This window comes from Salvelinus namaycush, chromosome 16, assembly GCF_016432855.1.
Source record: "Salvelinus namaycush isolate Seneca chromosome 16, SaNama_1.0, whole genome shotgun sequence".
Taxonomy (NCBI): Eukaryota; Metazoa; Chordata; class Actinopteri; order Salmoniformes; family Salmonidae; genus Salvelinus; species Salvelinus namaycush.
Window position 1 is genome coordinate 2,553,934 of NC_052322.1, and position 16,567 is coordinate 2,570,500.

Here is a 16,567-nt window from a genome sequence, read left to right on the forward strand (position 1 = left end):
CACGACTCCAACACCATCATTACGTTTGCTGACAACACAACAGTGGTAGGCCTGATCACCGACAACGATGAGACGGCCTATAGGGAGGAGGTCAGAGAACAGGCAGTGTGGTGCCAGAACAACAACCTCTCCCTCGGTGTGAGCAAGACAAAGGAGCTGATTGTGGACTACAGGAAAAGGAGGGCCGAACGGGCCCCAGTTAACATCAACAGGGCTGTAGTGGAGCGGGTCAAGAATTTTAAGTTCCTTGGTGTCCACATCACCAACGATCTATCATGGTCCAAACACACCAAGACAGTCGTGAAGAGGGCACGACAAAACCTTTTCCCCCTCAGGAGACTGAAAAGATTTGGCATGGGTCGCCAGATCCTCAAAAAGTTCTACAGCTGCACCATCGAGAGCATCCTGACCGGTTGCATCACCGTCTGGTATGGCAACTGCTCGGTATCTGACCGTAAGGCGCAACAGAGGGTAGTGCGTACTGCCCAGTACATCACTGGGGCCAAGCTTCCTGCAATCCAGGACCTATATAATAGGCGGTGTCAGAGGAAAGCCCATAAAATTGTCAGAGACTCCAGTCACTCAAGTCATAGACTTTTTTGTCTGCTACCGCACGGCAAGCGGTACTGGAGCGCCAAGTCTAGGACCAAAAGGCTCCTTAACAGCTTCTGCCCCCAAGCCATAAGACTGCTGAACAGTTAATCGAATGGCCACTGGACTCATACATTGATCCCCCCCATTTGTTTTGTACACTGCTGCTACTCACTGTTTATTATCTAAGGTCTACACTTGTTGCATTCGGCGCATGTGACAAATAAAGTTTGATTTGATTTGAACCGTCCAAAATCATGTTACCTTAGGTGTTACATCACCTGCATCTTGTCGGCGTCTGAAAATGGCTAATTAAATGACTGATCGCTGAATCTGATTGGTTACTTGATACTCTGTATGGCGATTACGTGTGATAGTTGGCAAGCATAGTTCGCAAGGTCTGTAGTATCAATTTTATACATCAATTCAATTTAGGATTGAACCCTCTATTAATCTGAGCAAAGTACACAATTAATATCCACATAACTAGGCTACAACATAGCAGCAGAAGCCATGTTTACAGATATTTGTCACACATTATCTTTGTGTATGCTGTGCAGTGAGCACCTATGTTTCTCTGTTCTTGCCTGGTTAAAAATCGTGTGATATGGTCCCATTCGGTATTTAAAGGCCAAGTGCAGTTAAAAAATATGCTTTTCCTGTGTTTTATATATATTTCCACACTACTGAGGTTGGCATAATACTGTGAAATTGTGAAAAATATAATTCCCTTTTAGTGTAAGAGCTGTTTGAAAAAAACCCCCAGAAATTTCAGCCTGTTTTGGTGGGATGAAGTTGAGTAAATGAGTTAATAGACCAATAAGACAGTTCCAAACCACTCTGCCAATAACAGCTAGTTTCCTGTTTTCCCCACCCCAATCATAGACGGTCCTAGCAAAAAACTCTTTGCCAAGAAGCTACTTTTGTTTCTTTTTGACAATTTCATTTGAAAACAATCACAGTAAGGTACTTAAGTATTACCCAGAAATGATTTGATACTGAGATAAAAACAGCTGCATTGGACCTTAATTAAAATGAAAGGTATTTGGAATTTAGTCATCAGGTTTAAGATGCCTGAGGTGAGACATGTCACCTGTCCTAGTCTAGTAAGTGAAGGTAGCCCGGACACAGACCTGAGCTCCTGGGTTTGGTGCGAGGCTGCGAGTTAGACTTGTCCTAACAGACCATAACACATCTGTGAACGTGAGCAACAAGACACATTCCACAAGCAGTGAGATCACTTTAATAAAGGTCACAAAGATGGTCGGAAATGGCCGATGCTACAATGAGCAGGGGTACAACCAGACAGAAACATTGTACAGTATTCCATAACAAAACTGGCAAATACAGGCATCTCTGCTGTATACCGTAAGGATGTCTTATAAGATCAAACCTCTGCTTTCCATTCTGGCTAAGTAAATCACATGGTGCTGAAACTACAATTCCTGAGTCACTTAATTAAAAAACACTACCCTCAAGGTGTCTTCAAATTATCACAATACGTTAGAAAAAAAATGTAATACTAATATGATGGAATTTAAGACTCCTTAATACTCTGTTCACATAGAAAACCATGTAGCAGCGGTATTCAAAACGGAACTTTGGAAAAAGTACGGAATGTATTCTTCATGATGATCATATATAGTTAGGTCATCATGGCACAACAGTTTCACATTTTCAGTCAAATCTTTGTTTCTCAATTCTCTTCATGGTACAGTATGTACACAGTGTACAAAACATTAGGAACACCTTCTTAATATTGCGTAGCACCCACATTTGCCCTCAAAACAGCCTCAATTCGTCGGGGCACGGACTCTACAAGGTGTCGAAAGCGTTCCACATGGATGCTTCCCACAGTTGTGTCAAGTTGGCTGGATGTCCGTTGCGTGGTGGACCACTCTTTATAAACACAGGAAACTGTTGAGCATGAAAAAGCCAGCAGCGTTGCAGTTCTTGACACTCAAACCGGTGCGCCTGGCACCTACTACTACTACTGTTCAAAGGCACTTAAATATTTTCCCTTGCCCAGTCACCCTCTGAATGGCAAACATACGCAATCCATTTCTCAGTGGTCTCAAGGCTTAAAAATTCTTCTTTAACCCTTCATCTATACTGAAGTGGATTTAACATCAATAAGGGATCATAGCTTTCACCTGGTCAGTCTCATGGAAAGAGCAGATATTCCTAATGTTTTGTACACTGTGTAAAAACACATCTCTTTCCTGAACTGGGGTACACATGTAAACAGACGTTGTTTAGGGCCTTGTTTTGTACGAGCTCCCTAAACGATAAACACGTCACCGTGAAAACGTTACAACAATGTGTGAGAAAACACGAGGCAATTCCGTTGAATACTGGAGACGGCAGCTATTTTAGTATAAGTAGTCCATCTGGTCACGGTAAAACAAATAGAGAAATAGTTGCTTGACTTTTTACAATTCTGAACATGCAGATTATGAAGTACTTCATAAAGACACAGAGAATAACATGGTGATGGTTCACCACTAATTGTAATTTAAAGCACAAGGTCCATGCAAATCAGGCTTTATACTCATGTGCACATACACACATTTTTTTTCATACTTAATATTTTCCTTCACACAGCAATTTAACACATTTTGCCATGGGGTGAAAAATACAAAAATGGGTAACCACACTGTAATAGCAAAGTTGGTGACACTTTGTGTTCCTTTGGGGATGGAAATGCATTCCAGGCTGCGCCTCAACCTAGGCTGGTCTACTCGCCCTGTCCCAGAGAGGGGCATGGGAATCTTAATCTTTGATTGGCTCTGCTGTATCATTTAGTCATCAGTTCATACATATCGTCTTTGTCCTCTTAATATCAAAATAAGGCAAGATTCTCACAGTATATTTTTGTCCCTGACAGTGGGATTTAAATCAGTTCTCCAGTGTTCCATTCTGCTGACCCCAGTGGCAGATGGTGGTATAGCATCATGCAGTTGAGTGAAGGTGCGGAAGGGCTGGGCTCAGATCAGATGGCCTTGACATCCATGAGGTGGCTGTGCTGGGTTCCCTGCCTCTGGGCCTTGACGCCCTGCAGTCGGCGGCCGTGGAGGGTGAAGCGGGACCAGGCCAGTAGCTGCAGCAGGGCGCAGGAGATGGGCACAAACACCAGCAGGTAGAAACAGCCCTGGCGAAGTGGAACAGTGAAGCCTGCTTGGCCTGAGACAGGGGAGGCCATCGCTGCCGCAGAGTCCTGTATGGAGTTTCTCTCAAAGATATCGTAGCCTGGAAATAAAGAGAGATGTTGAGAATAAAGAACAGGCATGAATGCGTGAGAATCCGCCTAGAGAAGGTTAGTGAAATTGGTTTGATTCTAGCATCTCCACCATTTGAGGAGCCTTTATTAAAACAGACTTTTGTACTTTCGCCCCTCTGCCAATTTATACCTGTGTAGACGCACAGCAACCAGGTGCCGATGAGAGGAGCAAAGGTCTGGCCAGGCTTGGTTACCAGGGCCACCATACCGAAGAGCAGCGCTGACGCCGCCTGCTGGCGCTGGTTCACCACAAAGTCCTCATCCACCAGGTCTGTGATGACCAGGTTCAACAGCTTGCAGGTGCCCTCCGTAAACACCCGGTTACTTGGGGGGGGGGGGGGGGGGGGGGGGGGGGGGGGGAGAGAAGGAGCACAAGAGTATAAGCATATTTCAGAGCCATTACTGAAGTATTGTCAACACCGTTTCCAATTTTTCCTCAACGTCAGCAAGACAAAAAGGAGCTGATAGTGGACTACTGGAAACAGAGGACCGAGCACACCCCCATTCACATTGACGGGGCTGTAGTGGAGCGCGTTGAGAGCTTCAAGGAATTAACATGGTCCACACACACACCAACACAGTCATGAAGAAGGCATGACACCACCTCTTCCTCCTCAGGAGGCTGAAAAGATTTAGCATTGACCCTCAGATCTTCAAAAAGTTCTACAGCTGCACCACTGAGAGCATCTTGACTGGCTAGATCATTGTTATGTATGGCAACTGCTTGGCATCCGACCGCAAGGCTCTACAGAGGGTAGTGTGTACGGCCCAGTACGTCACTGGGGCTGACCTCCCTGCCATCCAGTACCTCTATACCAGGCGGTGTCAGAGGAAGGCCGTAAAAAAAAAAAGAGACTCCAGTCTCCCAAGTCATAGACTGTTCTCTCTGCTACCGCATGGCAAGCGGTACCGATGAACCAAGTCTGCAACCAACAAGACCCTGAACAGCTTCTGCCCCCAAGCCATAAGACTGCTAAATACACTGAACAAAAATATAAAAAACGCAACATGAAACAATTTCAAAGACTTTACTGAGTTACAGTTCATATGAGGAAATCAGTCAATTGAAATAAATGAATTAGGCCCTAATCTATGGACTTCACATGACTGGGAATACAGATGCTCACAGATACCTTTAAAAAAAAAAGTAGGGTTGTGGATCAGACAAAAAGTCAGTATCTGGTGTGACCATTTGCCTTATATAGCATGACACATCTTCACATAAAGTTGATAAGGCTGTTGATTGTGGCCTGTGGAATGTTGTCCCACTCCTTTTCAATGGAAGTGCGAAGTTGCTGAATATTGGCGGGAACTGGAACCTGCTGTTGTACACGTCAATCCAGAGCATCCCAAACATGCTCAATTTGTGACATGTCTGGTGAGTATGCAGGCCATGGAAGAACTGGAACATATTCAGCTTCCAGGAATTGTGTACAGATCTTTGTGTCATGGGGCCCTGCATTATCATGCTGAAACATGAAGTGATGGCGGCGGATGAATGGCACGACAATGAGCCTCAGGATCTTGTCACTATCTCTGTGCATCCAAATTGATAAAATGCAATTGTGGTCATTGTCTATAGCTTATGCCTGCCCATGCCATAACCCCACCGCCACCATGAGGCAGTCTGTTCACAACGTTGACGTCATCAAACCACTTGCCCACACAGCGCCATACACACTGTCTGCCATCTGCCCGGTACAGTTGAAACTGGGATTCATCCGTGAAGGACGACGAGCACGTAGATGAGCTTTCCTGAGACAGATTCTGACAGTTTTTACAGAAACTCTTAGGTTGTGCAAACCCACAGTTTCATCAGCTGTCCAGGTGGCTGGTCTCAGACGATCCCTCCCGCAGGTGAAGAAGCCGGATGTGGAGGTCCTGGGCTAGCATGCTTACACGTTGTCTGCATTTGTGAGGCCAGTTGGACACACAGTACTGCCAAATTCTCTAAAACAACATTGGAGGCGACTTATGGTAGAAAAATAAAGATTAAATTATCTGGCAATAGCTGGTGGACATTCCTGCAGTCTGCATGCCAATTGCAAGACGTTGTGTGACTAAAACTGCACATTTTTGTAATGATCATGCTCTTTAATCAGCTTCTTGATATGTCACACCTGACAGGTGGGTGGATTATCTTGGCAAAGGATAAATACTCACTAACAGGGATGTAAAATACATTTGTGTACAACATGAGAGAAATAAGCTTTTTAGTGCGTGTGGAAAATTATGTGGATCTTTTATTTCAGCTCATGAAACATGGGACCAACACTTTACGTTTATATTTCTGTTCAGTGTAGTTAACTGAATAGCTACCAGGACTATCTGCATTGACACCCCTCCTTGCACTAACTCTTTTGACTCATATAACGTACGCTGCTGCTTATTATCTATCCTGTTGCCAAGTCACTTTGCCCATACCTGTATGTGTGTGTCTGCCTCAATTGCCTCGTGCTCCTGCACATCGACTCGGTTCCGGTACACCGTGTATATAATAACCATGTTGTCATTGCTCATTGTGTATTTATTCCTTGTGTTACTATCTTTCTTTTATTTTTCTTTCTGCGTTGTTGGGAAGGGCCCGCAAGTAAGCATTTCACTGTTAGTGTACACCTGTTGTTTACGAGGAATGTGACAAATAAAACATGATTTTGATTTGATCTGCTAATATACAACGATGTGGAATATGCAACCGATTTTCCCGAGCAGGAGTTTAGAAGGGGAAAAAAGGAGAAGGGAAAAAAACCCTCCTGGGCTAAAAGGTCAAGGCATTTATATAAAGGCCCAAACCAACAGAAAAGCCTCTTCTCCACTATGACTTTATCTCATTTCGGTCTACGAAAACAATGGCACTGTGCCAAGGGGACTAGTGGTAGGCTGCGCCCAGCCGCTGCCAGCCCCATGTTGATAAAGGGATTGGTTGGTTGGCTGACACACAACACCCAGCCAGGTACAACGCAAACAGAGCCACACAAAACTGCTGGGTAAGCTGGGAATCTTCATTGATTTGCTCAGCTTCGACAAGTATTGGAAAAACACATGACACTGGGTCCTTGATATGAAAATAACTTTCATGACTTGAGTACATGACCTTGATATGTAAAATGAAATACAAATGTGTAACTTATTAACATTCCTAGCAAACGATGTTAGTATCTTACATTAGCAGCTAGTGCACAGTATTCAATTGAAGAAGAACGTGTGTGTGTGTGGGTTTGTGTGTGTGTCAGTACCTGGCGATGAAGATGCACAGCAGATAGACCTGGTCGGCCCCGGCCAACAGCATGGCCACACTGAGAGCCAGCTTGACCAGGAACAGCCAGCGGATGACCGCGTAGACCCCGTAGCGCTGACACAGGGTCAGGAAATACAGGTTGTTCAGGTGGGGTGCTATGTAGGAGATCCCTGTGAAGAGTTGTCAAGAGCAGCTGTTAGTGGACTGGGAAACACTTTATTTGGATAGTCTGTAGAGCATCTACAGATGGATTATCTCATTGAGTCAAATTTCAACTAACCATCTACTGTACTAACCCTAACCTTAGCCCTTATCCTAATTCTAAACCTAATCTTAGCAAGCAGTTGCTTATCAACTGATAGATTGTTGAAAGTATGACCATCTGTTGAGCATATACAGATGGAAAATCCAGATTTGCCAAACAAAGTGTGACCGTGGACTGAAAAGCCACATTTATTAAATGTATGCAGACAAGTGATAAATTGTGTTTCCTCACATTCTAAGAACTAATCCTTCCGTAAAATGTAAACAGACCAAAACGAATAGCCTAGTCGCAGATCTGTTTGTGCCATCTTGCCAACTCCTACGGTCATTGTCAGGCCAAACGTGACAACGGCCATAGAAATTGCCAAGACGGCACAAACAGATCTGGGACCAGGGTATGAAACTAAGCCCATTCTATACTCGAGGCCCTTCCCTTGTCATGGTGCATATATCCAAGCAGTACTCCTCTTACCCAGCAGAATGGAGCCGGTGGAGGCAGAGATGCTGTCAGAGAGGAGGTGCTCCAGGAACAGAGGGAAGAAGTTGTTGTTGAAGTGACAGTGAAACACCTGGACAAGGTTCATAGAGGCGAACCACATGAAGTTTCTGTGCTTGGAGAGCTGCCTTAGGTACTCTCCTAGAGTGACTGGCTTCTCCTGCTGGGTTAGAGGGCTCTGGCCAATACTCAACCTGAGCGAGAGGGAAGGGGGGATTACTGAAATGACAACTAGTGTAACATCAAACACACACACACACACGGGATTGAGTCTGTAACCTAAGCAGGTATTGCTGTTTATCTACCTGCACAACAGACTGAATGAGTGTGTGCAAAGTGTGCATCAATTCTATTTGCTCACATTTCAGTCTCTTTAAAATTCCCATTAGCAAGAAATATGCCTGGCCAAAGCTGGAATAGACACCACAGGAGTAGAAAGATGGCCTCAAATCAGGCGTTTAATAAGGTGAGTTGTGGGAAGCAAACCAAGAACGGGTGTCGTTATTCAGTTACCACTTGCTTGTCAGTGCATAATGTAAACCAAGTGTTTCTCGAGTGCATACATGATGAATAATAATGTCACCTACTCTTTGAGTTGCAGCGCCTCGTCCTGTCTCAGGCGCGCCTCTTTCTGAAAGCGGCTCTTCAACAGGCGCGACACGGCGGTGAAGCCCAGTGCCGAGACGACCGCCAGCGCTACGCAGAACAGCCGGAACGAGTAGAAGTCGCCCTTGTCCCAGACGCAGTAGGACAGGAAGACTGAGAGCGAGCCCAGGGCACTGAACAGAGAGCAGTGGAAGTTAAGGCGCGTGCGGTCGTAGGCCGACACGGCCAGGTCGGCCAGCAGGGCGTTGTGGTTGAGGTCCACCACGGTGAGGAAGCCGTCATACAGGCACAAGCACACCAGGAACTGGAGGCCCGGCCGCGCCCATGACACCCAGAAAGCCAGGAAGGAGAGGGCGAACAGGGGGCCATTCCTAGAGAGGGCAGCCAGCCGTTTCAGTACCACCTCTGGGCTGGAGATCTGGGGGCCAGATCTATGATAGAGGGGAGAGAGAAAAAAAGTATAGTGCAATGGTAAAGAAACTTCTACCACTTTTCACTAACTGTGCTATCCAACCGTGCTTTCAAGACAGTGTGAAAAAGAGAGCGAGACGTAGAGATTGAAGAAGAGAGAGAGAGAGAGGTGCACCATTGATTTGAGAAAACGATGAAAAGAGTAGGTCTTACTGTGGGGAGCTGAGGAAGGAGCGGTCACTCAGCCAGCCGAAGAGAGGGTCGTTTAAGCTGTTCCATATCAGGAACACTGTCTGTGTGGGACAGAGAGTCAGTGGTGGAGGAGTTAGTATAGCAGTATGGTTAAACATCCTAACCCAGAAAAAAGCCAGGGTATCAGTCTTTCTGCTTTATCCAACACCTTTGTCATTGTCTAAAGCAGAAAGCGTCCAAACCACAAATATTACAATAAGCCATTAAAGGCAGGAACTGTCACTCACCTCTCCGACCCAAAAGGAGAGCTTGTCGATCTTATAAACGGAGACAAAGGTCTCCACGTAGTAGAGCAGGAAGACGTTGTGCAGGATGGAGACAAACAGGGACAGGGAGCCGTAGAGGACCGCAGTGGGGACACCAGTGGAGACAGCAAACCTGCAGTCACAGCCCCTCCTGCCCATTCTTCTCACTCGGTCTCTGTTCCGTTCCCCGCCGCCACACCCCACCACACTCACTGAGTCATCCCACAGACCAGGGGGCTGGGGCTAGGGGCACCACCGTACCCACTCCTACCAGAGCAAACAAGAAACATGTCAACAACCATTTGGAGGGCAGACTAAATGTGGATGTGTGAAGTGTGAGGTGGGTTAGGCTAGGTTAATGTACAGCGTGGGAGAAGAGCCAGCTTTAGCGAATAGACACAAAGGAGCAAGAGTAACACAGCTTACTTACAGTGCATTCGGGAAAGTATTCAGACCCCACATTTTGTTACATTACAGCCTTATTCTCAAATTGATTAAATAAAAACATTTCCTCATCAATCTACATACAACACCCCAAAATGACAAAGCAAAAAACGTTTTGAAAAGTTTGCCAATTTATTAAAAAAAACAGAAATACCTTACTCATTTAAAAAGTATTCAGACCCTTTGCTATTAGACTCGAAATTGAGCTTAGGTGCATCCTGTTTCCATTGATCATCCTTGAGATGTTTTTAAAACTTTACTGGAGTCCACCTGTGGTAAATTCAATTGATTGGACATGATCTGGAAAGGCACACACCTGTCTATATAAGGTCCCACAGCTGACAGTTCATGTCAGAGCAAAAACCAAGCCATGAGGTCGAAGGAATTGTCCGTAGAGCTCCAAGACAGGATTGTGTCGAGGCACAGATCAGGGGAAGGGTACCAAAAATGTCTGCAGCATTGACGGTCCCCAAGAACACAGAGGCCTCCATCATTCTTAAAATGTAAGAAGTTTGGACTCTCAGACCATGAGAAACTAAATTCTCTGGTCTGATGAAACCAAGATTGAACTCTTTGGCCTGAATGCCAAGCGTCACCTCTGGTGGAAACCTGGCACCATCCCTACGGTGAAGCATGGTGGTGGCATCATCATGCGGTGGGAATGTTTTTCAGGGACTACGAGACTAGTCAGGTTTGAGGCAAAGACAAACGGAGGAAAGTGCGTCCAACCGGCCTCACAACAGCAGACCACGTGTAACCACGCCAGCCCAGGACCTCCACATCTGGCTTCTTCCCCTGCGGGATCATCTGAGGGGTCCTGAGGCATATTTCTGTCTGTAATAGTGCCCTTTTGTGGGGAAAAACATTCTGATTGGCTGGGCCTGGCTCCCCTATGCCCTCCCAGGCCCACCCATGGCTGTGCCCTTGCCCAGTCATGTGAAATCCATATATTAAGGCCTATTTATTTTATTTCAACAGACTGATTTCCTTATATGAACTGTAACTCAGTAAAATCTTTGAAATTGTTGCATGTAGGGTTGCAAAGGTTGGAAACTTTCCGGTAAATTTCTGGCATTTTTCCGTAAATTTCCCATGGGAAGTTAAGCCCGGGAATTTTGGGAATGTTGCTTAAATTCATTTTAAAATGTTAGCTTATAACAGTGAACCTTTTTTTGTGGGATACACATAAGGCAATTCTAGATCTTGTGGAATATTTTGGTTAAACTATCCCCAATTCAATAGAATTGCAACCCTCTGCATGCACAGTGCATTCTTCCATCACATGTGCAGTGCACTCTTGATTCTCAAGATCTTGCACACTAATGAGATGCTATTGAGCCCACACTACTACACTGTCTGAGCCAAGGACTACATGCCTTCTGGTAAGTTTTGATTACAATACTGGGTGGGGTGAATATATTTTATATGACATACATAATTTCTTGTTAATTAGTAAATAGTAGCCTACAGCAAAGTGTGTTTAAATCAGTTCTAACTTGTTAACAATTTCTGCTAGTCAGTTTTTGCTACCATGTGGGTTTTAGCTTGCTTGAGCCTGCTAACTGAGGAATGTTAATTCACCAGTTTCCATACATGTTTCATTTTAAAACATTTATCTTACAAAGGAGTTCTTTAATCTAACTGCTTAACTATTTATCTGTACATGGAATTGTATTTTTTTTATTTTTTTTTTATTCTAATCTTTACAGGAAAATGCCACGGGCACTATCTGATGTGTGGAGACATTTCACTGCTGCTAATGTAGAAGGAAATGCTGTGTACATTTGCAAATACTGTGCCAAATCATGTGAAGAAATCAACAATGATGCAGAATCATCTGTCCAAGTGCATAAAGTTCCCTCAGCGCTCACAACAAGCAACCTCTGACAAAAGTCCATCTACTTCTATTTGAGGTGAAAATGATGAATCGGACACCTTATCGATCGCAACAGCTCAGGATCCTCCTGGAATCATTAGTTTTTTTTTACTCAATGGAGGAACGTAGTCGGATAAATTATGATGAATGTCTTGCTCGAGCTGTGTATGCAACTGGTTCACCTCTGATGCTCACAGGCGATGTGTAATGGAAGAGATTTCTAAATGTTCTTCTCCCAGCATACGCCCCTCCAACCAGACATGCTTTATCTACTCATTTGCTGGATGCAGAGTTCAAGTGAAGGTCAAGCAAATCATTGCAATACAGTCTGCTTTCGCTATCATCTCTGATGGGTGGTTGAATGTTCGTGGGCAAGGAATAATTAACTACATCATCTCCACCCCTCAACCAGTATTGTACAAGAGCACAGACACAAGGGACAACAGACACACCAGTCTCTACATTGCAGATAAGCTGAAGGCAGTCATCAATGACTTTGGACCACAGAAGGTATTTGGACTGGTGACAGACAATGCTGCGAACATGGAAGGCTGCTTGGTCTAAAGTGGAGGAGTCCTACCCTCACATCACACCCATTGGTTGTGCTGCTCATGCATTGAATCTGCTCCTCAAGGACATCATGGCACTGAAAACAATGGATACACTCTACAAGAGAGCCAAGGAAATGGTTAGGTATGTGAAGGGTCATCAAGTTGTAGCAGCAATCAACCTCACCAAGCAAAGTGAGAAGAATAAGAGCACCACATTGAAGTTGCCAAGCAACACCCGTTGGGGTGGTGTTGTCATCATGTTTAACAGTCTCCAAGAAATGGCCATATCACAGTCTGCCGATATGGACAGCCCCATCAAGAGAATTCTCCTGGATGATGTAATTTGGGAGAGAGTGGTAAGCAGCCTGAAACTCCTGAAACTTATAGCAGTAGCCATTGCACGGATTGAGGGAGAAAATGCCATTCTGTCTGATGTTCAAACTCTGCTTGCAGATGTAAGAGAAGAAATCCATATGGCCCACTTCACTGTTGCTCCAAGCAGAGGAAACTGCAGTTCTGAAATACATCAAAAAGCGTGAAGACTTCTGCCTGAAGCCCATACACGCCCTTTCCCCTGTTGCCTCCATCATCCTCCAAATCCCACCAACATCATCCGCCTCAGAGCGCAACTGGTCCTTGTTTGGGAACACACACACACACCAAAGCACACAACAGGCTGACCAATACAAGGGTTGAAAAATTGGTGGCCATCCGGGCAAATTTGAGGCTTTTTGAGCCTGACAACAAGCCATCCTCAACAAGGTTGGAAAATGACAGTGAAGATGAGGCCTCAGAGTCTGATGTTCAGAAGGTGGACATTGAGGAGGTCCAGGGAGAAGATATGGAAGCCTGAGAGGAAGACAACCAAAGCTTTAGTTTCAGACTATCATTTTACAGATGTATGATGAAAATGTTTTTGGGAGATGCAATGGATCATTGGGGATCATTCAATATTCCATTTCTTTTGTTGTTCAGTGAAATCATCCCATGTGAAGAGTCAACTCATTTAAAGTTGAATTCGTCACTAAATTGTTTTATTTCTATTGGAATGATTTAATCATTTGCAAGTATATCTACTCATGAGGTAAAATGTTTGTTTCTGTCTCCATAAGTTATGGTAAATATATCCAATGCAAAAAACATCTACATTTAAATGGTATGAATATTAATTTGCATATTCCCATTATTTCCCACGGAAAGTTTCCACCTCTGAATATTCCCCAAAATGTGCAACCCTAGTTGCATGTTGTGTTTATATTTTTGTTCAGTATATATACACTGCTCAAAAAATAAAGGGAACACTTAAACAACACAATGTAACTCCAAGTCAATCACACTTCTGTGAAATCAAACTATCCACTTAGGAAGCAACACTGATTGACAATAAATTTCACATGCTGTTGTGCAAATGGAATAGACAAAAGGTGGAAATTATAGGCAATTAGCAAGACACCCCCAATAAAGGAGTGGTTCTGCAGGTGGTGACCACAGACCACTTCTCAGTTCCTATGCTTCCTGGCTGATGTTTTGGTCACTTTTGAATGCTGGCGGTGCTTTCACTCTAGTGGTAGCATGAGACGGAGTTTACAACCCACACAAGTGGCTCAGGTAGTGCAGCTCATCCAGGATGGCACATCAATGCGAGCTGTGGCAAGAAGGTTTGCAGTGTCTGTCAGCGTAGTGTCCAGAGCATGGAGGCGCTACCAGGAGACAGGCCAGTACATCAGGAGATGTGGAGGAGGCCGTAGGAGGGCAACAACCCAGCAGCAGGACCACTACCTCCGCCTTTGTGCAAGGAGGAGCACTGCCAGAGCCCTGCAAAATGACCTCCAGCAGGCCACAAATGTGCATGTGTCAGCATATGGTCTCACAAGGGGTCTGAGGATCTCATCTCGGTACCTAATGGCAGTCAGGCTACCTCTGGCGAGCACATGGAGGGCTGTGCGGCCCCACAAAGAAATGCCACCCCACACCATGACTGACCCATCGCCAAACCGGTCATGCTGGAGGATGTTGCAGGCAGCAGAACGTTCTCCACGGCGTCTCCAGACTCTGTCACGTCGGTCACATGTGCTCAGTGTGAACCTGCTTTTATCTGTGAAGAGCACAGGGTGCCAGTGGCGAATTTTCCAATCTTGGTGTTCTCTGGCAAATGCCCTGCACGGTGTTGGGCTGTAAGCACAACCCCCACCTGTGGACGTCGGGCCCTCATACCACCCTCATGGAGTCTGTTTCTGACGTCCACTTCACCATCAGACCATTTTATTGGTAACTACACTACCGGTCAAAAGTTTTAGAACACCTACTCATTCAAGGGTTTACCTTTATTTTTACTATTATCTACATTGTAGAATAATAGTGAAGACATTAAAACTATTAAATAACACATATAGAATCATGTAGTAACCAAAAAAGTATTAAACAAATCAACATTTATTTTACATTTCAGATTCTTCAAATAACCACCCTTTGCCTTGATGACAGCTTTGCACACTCTTTGCATTCTCTTTACTACTACTACTGTAGTTTTGACATCTGAAGTGAAGCATAGAGGTTCCCCGCTACGATCCAGCCTTCAGAACACAAGTCTCACATGTGGCGTCCAATGGAATCTTTTTTGTGTTAATAATGCCTAGGCTCTGGCTCCACACCTGCCTGTGCCATGGCCCTGTCCCAGCATTACCCAAATCATTTTTTCTCCAACAGGTTCTCAGCAGAGAAATTGCACACAGAGTTCTGATCAGGCCAAATGTCAACAAATAGGCCTACGAGTAGAGCAAATGCGAATGCGAGCTGTGTCTGGTCCCATCAGATCCATGCAGTGGAGCGGAACGACTCGCTTCTCTGCACTGTATTGTATCACATCTCACAATGTGATTCCCATCTCACTCATCTCAGCTCATTTAATCTTCTGGGAACAGGTAGCAAAGTAGTTTGTATACAGTATAGTTCAGCACACCTCTAACTAGGGACAACTCTAGTTCTAGTGGATGCCAGGGCAGCTCTCTCACCTACCTGCTAAGACTGGAGAGGCTTCTTGGCAGAGAGAGCAGGTGGGCTGGCAGAGGGCTGTGCACGTGTTGTGTACTCTACTCTACACAGCTAGTTCGTCACACTGTGTTAGATACTGTGAAAGTGCGTGGGACTGTGGTCTGATACTTGATCTCTGGGGCTGCGCTGATGAGCGAATAGACCTCTGGGAATAGGCAGACAAGTGTTCTCTCCCACTTGACACACACACACACACACACACACACACACACACACACACACACACACACACACACAGCAGCTTTCATTAGGAACGTGTATAACAATACTGGGTGGCTTACAGGAATTAGATGCAGTAAAGGGAGCTATTGCTATTACACACACATTTATATATATATAAATCTAGTTAGCTAGTGAGATAGCTATACACATATAGATAGCTAGCTAGCTACACAAGATATAGTTGCGGCCCGGTATCAGATTTGTCCAGTCGTTCTACAGGTTAGATAGCTACCGTTAGCTGTATTCGCTGCATCAGCTGTCGTCGAGACGTACAAAGACAGGTCGATAGCTAGTATAGCTAGCGTAGGCTAACCACTAAACCGGCGAGTTAACTAGCTAGACCTGTGGTTAGACCAATCCCCTAACAAAATGGAAAATGTACTTACCATTATCATTAAATGAAGCATCGGAAACTAATTGGAAACCTTTCTAATCAATACAAGCCACAGTTTGCGGTCCATTAGTACACGTCACACAAAAATGACTCTAATCAGCCACGCCCTCTGGGCTGATCACGAACAGGGGTTTCCCAAGAGAGGAAGAGGCTAGCGAGAGGGTCTACTCCGCCCAAAATGGGTCCACGTTAAGCATGTTACCAGTTTTGTATGGGGAAGACTGAGTGTGTTGAATTGAGTCAAGATACAATGAATCGCTATTTTGATACGTGAGGCTTATTTTATACGATAGATGTTTCGCAATGCTAAGGTGATTACGAGTGTACTGGTATAAGTGTGATGCACGTGACATCCCGGCAATTTTGCGAAAAAGCGCTTAATATCGGAGCTGCACTTCCTAACCTCCTGCCAAATGTATGACCATAGAGACACATATTTCCCTCAGATTACACAGACCCACAAATAATTCGAAATCAAATCACATTTTGATAAACTCCCATATCTATTGGTCGAAATACCACAGTGTGCCATCACAGCAGCAATATTTGTGACCTGTTGCCACAAGGGCAACCAGTGGAGAACAAACACCACTGTAAATACAACCTATATTTATGTTTATTTATTTTCCATTTTGTACTTTAACTA

General features: G+C 44.8%; 1 protein-coding gene across 2 annotated transcripts; it reads right to left on the reverse strand.

Annotated features, from left to right (window-relative positions):
• Window positions 1-1,814: 1,814 nt before the first annotated feature.
• LOC120060902 (transmembrane protein 180-like) lies at window positions 1,815-16,018 on the reverse strand. Of its 2 annotated transcripts, XM_039010327.1 has the most exons (9): window positions 15,914-16,006; window positions 15,270-15,481; window positions 9,366-9,650; window positions 9,100-9,179; window positions 8,457-8,906; window positions 7,846-8,063; window positions 7,108-7,279; window positions 4,002-4,195; window positions 1,815-3,840 (listed from the first exon to the last, which is right to left on the reverse strand). In XM_039010327.1, exons 3-9 carry the CDS (start codon window positions 9,540-9,542, stop codon window positions 3,584-3,586), a joined length of 1,548 nt encoding a protein of 515 aa, XP_038866255.1. In that variant the 5' UTR covers window positions 9,543-9,650; window positions 15,270-15,481; window positions 15,914-16,006; the 3' UTR covers window positions 1,815-3,583. The 2 variants fall into 2 exon arrangements, with proteins under 2 accessions (XP_038866255.1, XP_038866256.1); XM_039010328.1 differs by lacking the exon at window positions 15,270-15,481 and having other exon boundaries at window positions 15,914-16,018.
• Window positions 16,019-16,567: the final 549 nt, after the last annotated feature.